Raw genomic sequence first — 10,764 nt, 5'->3', positions numbered from 1 at the left:
GTGTTCGAAGCAATTACTCAACAGTAGACCATATGTATGTTGTTAAACAGATAGCAGAAAAATGTGAAGAATATAACATCACTTACTACTGCTGCTTTGTGGACTACTGCAGAGCATTTGACTCGTAAGACCACACAAAAATCTGGGAAGCATTAAAAATCAAGGGGTCAAACAAAAACATATAAGGGTCATCAAATACACGAATTCCACTGCTAAAATAAAGCTGGAAAAGTCCACAAATACAAGTACAAAGAGGAGTCAGACAAGGTGACCCTTTATCTGCCAAGATAGTCAGGCGGCTCTGTCCGCTTTAGACTCAAACAGTCTCAAGACTTGTAGACAATGCCGGACCACTCTGGTAGAAAAAAAAAAGAGTTACACTTTGATGGGTTCCAGGACATGCAGGGATCGAAGGAAATTAAAGAAAAAAGAATTAGTGCATAAAGCACAATTATTAAATCAACCCATGATACAACATGTTCACAAGAGTATTATAAACTCTAGAGCAACACTCCGCTTAATTCAATCCAAAACCCTAACCCAACCAAGCCTTCAACAAAAAGGCTGTGCCTGTGCACTAGGACTAAGTAGGAAAAACTTACGCACTACAACAAGAACACTAACGGACAAACAGCTCTCAATTCTAGGCCTCAGAGATTGCAGACCGTGTAGATTCTGTAATAGTTCAGATGAAACTCCATTACACATACTCTCTGAAAGTGGTCAATTAATGTGTAAATGTAGTACACCACTTGAAATACGTTAGCTCACTACAGAATATATAATAAGATTCAATAGAAGAATCAATCTTAGCAGTGACCTATAGTTAATAGTCGCTATCACAATAGATCACATTGGCTGCACTGAATTGTACTGGGCAGATTGACCATAACCATACTGAACATACATATTTTTAGGGCAGTGGCTAGTTGTACAGTCAATATTTTTAAATTAAACATACTAGTCAGGTACGCAAATATATTTGAATATTCAAATTCCACTGAGAAAATAAGACAATCTTTTAGAATATGTTATCCACATATGGGTGTACATTATGGATCGAAAATTACGGCAATACATTATTGAATGAGTCAATAATCACAGAGATGTACCATTATCACTCAACCAACTTGGGCCCGAAGATGTCGAACGGGGAAGGCATGCTGATGTTAGTAGGAAGAGCTAATATTTTATAATGTAAAGAGCTTGCCCTTAATAATATCAAAACTATTGAAGATATAAACAGCAGTAAATATAATTACATATTTTTACTATTATTTGTGTGTAAAATTATTTGTAATTCAATATTATTATTATTTATAATAGACAGCCGCTTTCGCTGATGCGTCTATATCATTTGACATATCTATTCAAAAGTTTGTCCAGTCATTTCTTAAACTGATTAACAGATTTTGATTTAACCACTTCCTTGGGCAATCTATTCATATATGAACAACTCTGTTGGTCGGGAAGTGTTTTAATGGATTTGATGATGCTAATTGACATTCTAGCTTCATATCATGTCCCCTTAGTCTAGGATTCTCTTTCTTGGAAACATGCTCTCAAAAGTTGGCAGCAGTTTTCATATTAATTAAAAATACATGAGTGGTCAATGACCTAACCGTATCACATCAGAGTACTTGGTATAATATCATATTTCATTGACTAAGCACCGAGATGGCACAAAGAAAATTTTAGCACCAGGAGTTCCTAGAGGATTAGCGGGGCCATCTCTTCCTCGAAACTCAGGAATGTTTGCCATAATTTATTTTCATTTTTAATATCATATCTTAAGCATCTACCCACTGACTAAGAGGAAATGTAAAGCGAAACTTGAATCCTGGTCAAAAACACTAGATTATGAAGATACAGAGAAACTTCTTGTAACTTGTAAAATATTCATCACTCCCTCCACAATCACTATATACATATCTCTAACACTCACCCACACACTTCACCTAAAACTAAACACATAATATAATAATAATAATGTATACATTTCAAATCACATGTCCTGTACTATTTTTTAATGTCTTGTTATCAAGTTCCACACTCTATTTACTATTTAGATCTTTGTGCACGGAACATCATTCCTTATTGTATTCGGAGAAGGGCTTTGTTAGCTGCGCTACAGTTCGTACTTTGCAGCTATCATCGTTTTTACTTGTTTGTATTAGCTTTGTTAAATTGTTCCAAATACAATTTTTATTATTTAAGAAAGGAAATAATTTTCAGAGGAGTGTATATGTCAAACTGAGTACAGTGATCTTCTATGGTTAACAATAATTATCATAAATTACCTGATAATTCATGGTTGACCACATCTATCTCCTTTTTACTGTCTTGTTTTATCAATGGTTCATGTTGCATGTTGTCTTTGTTCAGATGTGAGTACTCTTCACTTTGATGCACTGGCAGACTAAAGGAATCTGTGAAAAAGGTGGTCATTAAAATATATGAAACTTATAGGAGATTTACTGAAATAGAGGCAGGTCTTTAATATTGAGACTACTTCTCTGATAAGTGTGATTAAAATATACTAAATAAATGAACATGTTAGCAACAGTGTCTACTGAGATGCATATGTTCGAAGCATGATGGGGTAAATAGCATCCAACCCACTTGACTTCTTACAATCCATTGAAAACTGAGTTCCACAAACGGTTTTCTATCTGAAGTGTAGGCCTGTCATAAAGCTGATGGTGTGATAGTCAGGGGTTTGTTTCCGACAATGAGCTTTCTCATCAGGTCCATAGTTAGCGACCATGTCGGCATACCATAAGTCATTACTGGCAACATAGAATGCTTGAACTCCTTCGTCTTCAGAAACTGTGGTATTTGGGACAAGAAGATTTTTACGGAGTTTCCTGAATGCAGCCCATCTGAGTTGAATTTGATGAGTGGATTTCACAAAATTGGACATGCCTTACTGGATTGTTTGTGCAAGGTAGACATAAAGATAAAGATAGCCTTTATTTCTAGATATTAGTTATGTAGTTACATGTTTATTTTTTTTTCCTCTATTTTTTAACAATATATCTAGCTTGTCCACTGACATAGGCCTCCTCTAGGACATTCCAGTGCTCTCTCTCCCGCGCTTCTCTACTCCAAACTGGTCCAGCAACCTTCTTTATGTCATCTTCCCACCTTAGTATCTGTCTGCCTCTCTTTCTTTTAGCATCTCTCGGGTACCAATGGGTGAGTTTCTGTGACCACTTGTTTGGGCCTCTGATCATATGACCCATCCATTTCCACTTAAGTTTTTTTACAGTTTTTGTTATGGGGATCACCTTTGTTTTTTCTCTAATGTCCGTTAGTCTTTCTCTGTCCTTTAATTTTAAGGTAGACATACTCATCAACAATTTGGAGAGTACAGTTCCCAATAAAAGGAGAGGACCGATCATCATGGAGACCTTTGTCCAGTGCATGTCTTCTGGCTGATGATGATGATGACTTGCCACTTAAATAATCTGGATGCAAGGTTTTAATTCCTCTTTAGATCTTTGCGGTTTGAATCCTTGGTCCCCAGCACTGCAACCCAGGTGAGATACAACTGTTTGCAGTCAGCTGCTGTTTTAACTGACATATTGAACCACAACTGTGATATGCCACCCATGGGTACTATAGAGCTGCACAACATAAGGTATCTTATATGTTGTAACAGATTACCTGATATAGCATGGTCAGCCCCATCATTCTCCTTTTTATACTCCTGTTTTATGAACAGCTCATATTGCACATTGTCTTTGTTCAGATGTGAGTCTTCACTACAATGCTCTGTTGGATTGAAGGATTCTGGAAATGAATGTCATAATATGTGAATGTTTTATGATGAGAACAGAGATATACTATAATTAATGCAATTGCAAAAAATATTAAATGCAGCAGGGCAATTAAATGCAATAATTAAAGAAAATTACTCCTCCTCTTATACAGGATGGCCGAGAAGTTAACGTTCAAGCTAAAATTTGAGACCCTCAAGGTGATAAGTATCCGAATCACCCCTATGTATGCTCTATGTTTTTGCATTTGGGAGATAATAATTTTTTTCCCTTTTATCCACTTTTTTCACCTAACTGTGGTTTAGGACTTTTTTTTTAATTTTTTTCAACACTTTTAGTTAATTTTATTGCTGATAATTATTAACTACAGTTGCAATAACCACATAAGAAACTATGAATAGTCTAGACAATGCGGAACTAGTTTAGAATTGAGTTGTAACTTCAAGATAACTGCTCCAGCTAAATTCATGAAAATATTCAAGGTATCAAAAAACAAATTAAATGGGGAGCCTATGGCTTCTAACTATTTTTAAAAACTTCCCAGAACATTGGCCAATAAAATGAGCCAAATTCAAATTTTACATCAACCTCTTGGCCACCCAATATATATTTAAAATTCATTAGGTATTCACTGAAACATCTCAAATGTTTAAATATTGTATTACGCATCTACCTACCATCCTAGCCTTTAATCAATCTATGAATTTACCTGATTCCTCCTGTTCAATTTCCTTTTTAATCTCTATTTCAATGAACTGTTCTGTGTCCATCTTGATTTTAAGCAAACACAAACATCTGGATAAAATATATATCACATGAAATAACTACAAACTGTAAAGCTAACCTAAAAGTGACCCAGTTGCCATAAACAAAAGTAGAATAGTTGTGAAATTGCTAACTTATTTTTTTTAATTGTAACCAATTTAAGTGAAAATCATACCAAGATTTAATTTAAAATACAATATCTACAAGATAAATAAATATTTTTACAATGAAAAGATCTCCTAGGGGAATTTTTCTTCTATTGTACACAATATTTATTACTGTAGTGTCTGTAAGTTTAAATATTAATATATAATATATTGAAAATAATGAAGTTCATTCTTAATAATCTTCTGGTTTAACTATCCTTAAAATGATATAACCTTTTATATAGAAAATTTCACCATGGTACAATTCTTTCACTGCTAATGATATAGATTAAAACACAAGTCTTTCTGAAAGTGCCATTCTTGTTTACGGAATGTGGTGAAGCTAAGGGGCTTCACCACCTCCTCCAGAATAGTAAATCTTGATATACACGAGCTGATGTTTTGCAAGTAGCAACCTTATTTTTTTTTTTCAAAAGTATGGCTCTATCGCTCCTATAATGATCAGTTAATAATGACCAATGTGTCTCTAACAATCTCCAAATCTTACTCATCTTATAAAATACGGAACATGATTCTAGGTATATCCATTTCTTGAGAGTTGAGATAAAATATTTTGCTTTCGGGCGGAATATTTACGGTTTATTTCCTTCACTGCTTCGTTTGCCTTTGACACACAGATATTTTTGTGACAAGAATAAGTTTCATTCATTTATTACCTATCAATAGCCCAGTACCCAACATTTCTGAAAATTTCGACTCATGAAAGGAGATTTAAAAGACCTCAAACTTCAAACAAAATAATATTTTTAGTCTGTTCAAACCTACTTTGGGAGATGTCAGGTACACACACGGAACAGAAAAAACTAGTGGAAGTGGCATGTGGGCGTTACCCTGTCGCCACTATTGTGTACAAATGTCTCGAGGCTCAAGTGAGACCAGTCATTTTATGTCAAGTGAAGCATAATTATCTTTAAAAAAAATATAAGTATGCTTTATTGTGCTACTTTAGACTGTAGAAATCATAGCCGCAATAAAAATAAGTCCAACGAAGGGATTAACTATCATCGGTAATCATATTTATCCGATTTAAACACAATTGATATTTTCAATGTGTTCTGCAAAATATACAATTAAAAATTAACCAAAATGTTACGACGTATGATTCATTTACCTTTACGTTAAATCGATGGAACTTATGTTAGAATAATGAATGTAAACAATAAAAATATCTCGCTACTCAACAAGTGCATGCATGTACATATCGATATAATTTTATCGAAATAAATTGTATTCAAGTATTGCTCTTTTCCATGCATCATGCGTTAAGGGTGTATGTAAGCAAAATGTTATGATATTGTTGTGGTAATTGTGTAGAAGAGAGACTACGATGAATTAAAATTAATAGCTCTATTTGTCTCTTAGGTATAGCTAATTATTTTTTAACAAGTATGTGTAAGATTCCAGTTAAACTAAATAAGACTTAATTTTTAAATATGGACAAACGATTTTTTTAATTTAATTTATATAATTGGCATAAATTGTGGTTCCACCGATAAGGTTGAGTCGAGGTGAAGTAGAAGAAAAACCTCAGATAATCATGGAGTAGAGGAATTACGTCATAGAATTGTGAAAAATAGATCGAAAACCATGAATTCTGGGAATGTTTGCCAACATTGTAGCATAAAATGTACATCATAATATAAAATAACATAAGACTAACAAGATTGTTAATACTTCATTACTTATAGCATCACTTTTTATTATAATCAATAACTTAATATATTCGCGATAATGTAATCTATGTTCATAGGCACCTAAGTGATTTGCTAGAAACTGTCATAACCACAATGTTAAGTTAGGCCAGCAACCCTCCTGTCATTCCTCTTGTTTTGCAAGAGTTTGAGCAGCGGTGATCACTTTACATTAGTCATCAGGTGACCCGTATAGATCCGGAAAGTTTCCGGCCTTTTTCCGTTTTCGACCGCCGATCCATCGCCTCCAAAATGCTCCAACTCTAGCAATATTCAAATAAAACAAACAGACAAACAATCATTTATTCACATAGCACTCAGAAGTTTCCTCTCTTTCTAGGGTTGACTTACATAAAACTGTACCTACCTAGCATAAGGTCATATTATCATATTAGCCTAAATTAGCTCAGTTTTTTCTATTATACGTGGGTAACACTGAAAATGTTTAGAACTCACCACTTAGAAACATTGCTAATGAAAACTTTTTTTTTGAATATCAATTTTAGAACTCTTTGGTAACCTAATGTAGCATATTTCATTTGTCATTTGTTTTTGTGAATTGGCGGCAAATCTAAAACATTACCTTACATTCACCATACTTTAACCGACGACCAGAAACACCTTCGCATGGACTGTTAGATAAGTTCAAGGGTGGAGACTCAAATGCTGTATTTGATCTTTCATCGTCATGAAGGCTGGATATATTGCTACGAACCCGAAACCAAAAGACAATCATCTAAGTGGGTCGAGGATCGGCCAACTAAGGTAAAGAAAGGAAGTCAAGGAAAAAAGATGATTGCCTTATTCTTTGGTCGAAAAGGTCATTTTGCGACAGTTGTGCTAGAAGATGGAAGGACAGTTACTGCAGACTGGTATGTCAATCGCTGTTTGCCTGTTGTCTTGGAAAAAATTCGACAGCAGCGCCCTCGAAGCAGGATCCCCCCTCCACAATGCTTCAGCGCACTTCGCAAAACGGTCTGTTGAATATTTGACTATAGCAGGTGTCGAGATAATGAGTCATCCGTCATACAGTCCTCACCTTGCGCCCTGCGACTTTTATTTATTCCCAAGAGCTAAAGATAAAATTCGAGGTATTCGCTTTACGAGCCCTGAAAGCGTAGGAAAATGCCATGAAGAATGGGCCCACTGCTTTTCTCAGTGGTTCCATCGAATGCGACGATGTGTAGAGAGGAACGGAGATTACTTCGAAAAACAAAGTATTGGCAACTTTCTACATTAAGCCGTTTTTCATTTTATAAACATTTACTGAAAATGTTACCTAGGTGCAAATATGTATGTATCGTAATTTTCGTTGTCAAACCTACTTAGTAGGCCTGCCATAATTGAGTTATCTTGCAATGGATTATTCAGTTCTTTTGCAAGGCAACTGCAACAAAAATGTGAATCCAAAAATAAATAGGATTCACGATTTCTTTGTTCGCTCGACTGTTAGTTTTTAGACTTTAAATAAGTGAGATACTAGATAGAATATCAAATACGAACAAACTTGTGTGCCTTTAAAAAAAAAAGTGCCTTTGCTAAATAATTCGACAAATAAAACTAGAAAGAAATAAGGAAATTGTATTTACAGTATTTACATAAATCTAAATTAATAAAAAAAATATATATATTCTTGTGGATTTTGTAAAAACTAAATAAATATGTTTTAATGAAAATTTTATAAGTCGACATAAGCTGAATATAATTAACTACTAAATAAATAATGGTATATAAAAGGCAAAAATATAAATGATTTATATTTTATCAAATGCCTGAAATGAACGATTAATAAATAAAAATAGAAAACAATTTAGTTCTAACATTTACAAATTCTATTATAAATTTGTAAAGGTTAGATTTTTTCGTTTACTAAATTTCTGCTTATTAACCAAAATTTGCTAATAAATAAATAAGTCTATCCTCGATATGTACTTATGTACTTTCAAATAACCAAAATAATTAAAACTCTTATGATTATTATTATAAACTATCACAATATATTAAATGACCGGAGTTTCTTTGTCCGAATGTAATTTATGATGCTTTTTCAAAGTAGCAGACTGATTAAAACTCTTGCTGCATATATTACATGTAAACGGCTTTTCACCGGTATGAATTCTTTTATGTGTCTTCAAAGCACCAGACTCAATGAAACTCTTGCCACACACACCACATGAATATGGCCTTTCACCAGTATGAATTCTGGTATGTACCTTCAAAGCACCAGACTTACTGAAACACTTTCCACATACACCACAAGAATACGGCTTTTCACCAGTATGCATTCTTTCATGTATTGTCAAACTACCAGATTCGTAGAACCTTTTACTACAAATACTACATGAATACGGTTTTTCACCAGTATGAATTTTGTTATGTGTCTTCAAAGAACCAGCCTCACTAAAGTTCTTTCCACACACACCACAGGAATACGGCTTTACACCAGTATGTGTTTTTTCATGTTTTATCAGAGACCTATTTTCATAAAAACTCTTACTACATAAATTACATGAATATCTTTTTTCACCACTATGTATTTTACTATGTGCACTCAATTGACGTAAATCCACAAAACTCTTATCACAAACATGACAGGTGTGAGGCTTTTCACCGGTATGATTTTTATAATGTGACTTCAAACTACCAATATCACTGAATCTTTCATCACATATCTTACATGGATACGGCTTTTCATGAGTATGTGAAATATGATGTGTTTTCAAATGATGAGATCTATTGAAACTTTTACCACAAATATTACAAGGATATGGTCTTTCATGAGTATGTGAAAAATAATGTGTTTTCAAATGATGAGGTCGATTGAAACTTTTCCCACAAACATTACACGAATATGGTCTCTCATTAGAATGTGAAATATAATGTGCTTTTAAATTGGAAGATCGATTAAAACTTTTACCACATACATTACACGAATACGGTTTTTCACCAGTATGTATTCTAGTATGCATCTTCAAATGACTTGAATCACTAAAACGCTTAGGACATATACTACATGAATAGAGATTTTCACCGGTATGTATTCTATTATGTCTATTCAAACTCCTGAACTTTTTAAAACTCTTTCCGCAAACATTACACGTATATGGCTCTTCAACCACTTCATTTTTCACTTCAATGTTCTTCATTTTACCACTGTCTTGTTCAGTTGAATGCTGTTCTTCTAAGTTTATATCATTCAAATTGGCTTCAATATTTGCGGCTCGAAAATATTCATCGGAATATTTAATTTGTATATTTGACAATATTATCTTGTTAATGTTATCAGAAAGTATCGGCTTTTGTTCCATGCTGTTCATTTCTTCCGTTATTTCTGTATTTTCATTAACTAAAATATAGAACATAGCATTAAAATAGAAGCATTGCATAGAAGGGTTTATATTAAGAAATAAATGACCTTCGAAACACTACCTGACCACATACACCTACCTATGTTGAAAACGGAATGACCAACCTTGAGGAAATTCTATAAGAATTATTTATGAAGAATTAATTAATTAATTTTATAGAAATAGCTACGGCTTAAACTCTCCCATTAAACTCATGTGTGTTAACTATATTAAAATATTTAAACTGGATCATAATATTGATATTTTATTTATTACTAGCCGACCCAGCAAACGTTGTATTGCCATATAAAGTAATAAGAAAAAAAAAAAAACTTTTGGGAAATAAAAAATAGATGACGACCAAATCTCAGACCTACCAAATATTAAATCGTATAAATAAAATCTACCAACTATAGGTAGCTAAAATTAAGTTTTTTGTTTACCTCCGGAGAAAGTTCGAACGATATAAAGATTCTCATTAGTTATTCAATTTAAACTATTCTTTCGATTTGATTGCTGAACGACGGGGGACACATCAGAGGAAAAACAAAATTGTTGTTTTTATTTAATTCCGAACATTTTCATATTTATTCACCGTTTAAACCTTCTCTAGACTTCCACAAATAATTCAAGACCATAATTAGCCAAATCGATCCCGCCGTTCTCGAGTTTTAGCGAGACTAACGAACAGCAATTCATTTTTATATTATATATATAAAATAATAATCTATACTAATATTATAAAGAGGAAAGATCTGATTGTTTCCATTGAATAGGCTCCGCAACTACTGAACCGATTTGAATAATTCTTTCGCTGTTGGGAAGCTACTTACCCCCGGGTGTTATAGGCTATATTACATTTTCAAAAAATTAGGGATCCCTACTAAAAGTCCAGTAATGTAACCCTAGGTGTAAAAATACGTACGCGAACGACGTCGCTGGGTATCGGCTAGTTTACATATAAAACAGAGGTCTTTATCATTAAAAAGAATAATTATAAATAAGTACATAA

The 10,764-nt window shown here is 33.5% G+C and overlaps 1 protein-coding gene across 1 annotated transcript; it reads right to left on the bottom strand.

Moving 5' to 3' along the window:
* Window positions 1-8,113: 8,113 nt before the first annotated feature.
* On the bottom strand, window positions 8,114-9,767 carry LOC126974299 (zinc finger protein OZF-like). The gene has a single exon (XM_050821766.1). The coding sequence runs from the start codon at window positions 9,765-9,767 to the stop codon at window positions 8,406-8,408; it is 1,362 nt and encodes a 453-aa protein (XP_050677723.1). The 3' UTR covers window positions 8,114-8,405.
* Between the last annotated feature and the right edge of the window lie 997 nt (window positions 9,768-10,764).

Source organism: Leptidea sinapis, chromosome 2 (assembly GCF_905404315.1).
Source record: "Leptidea sinapis chromosome 2, ilLepSina1.1, whole genome shotgun sequence".
In the NCBI taxonomy this organism is placed as follows: domain Eukaryota; kingdom Metazoa; phylum Arthropoda; class Insecta; order Lepidoptera; family Pieridae; genus Leptidea; species Leptidea sinapis.
The sequence above is the reverse complement of the archived record's forward strand: the minus strand, read 5'-3'. Positions and strand labels throughout refer to the sequence as shown.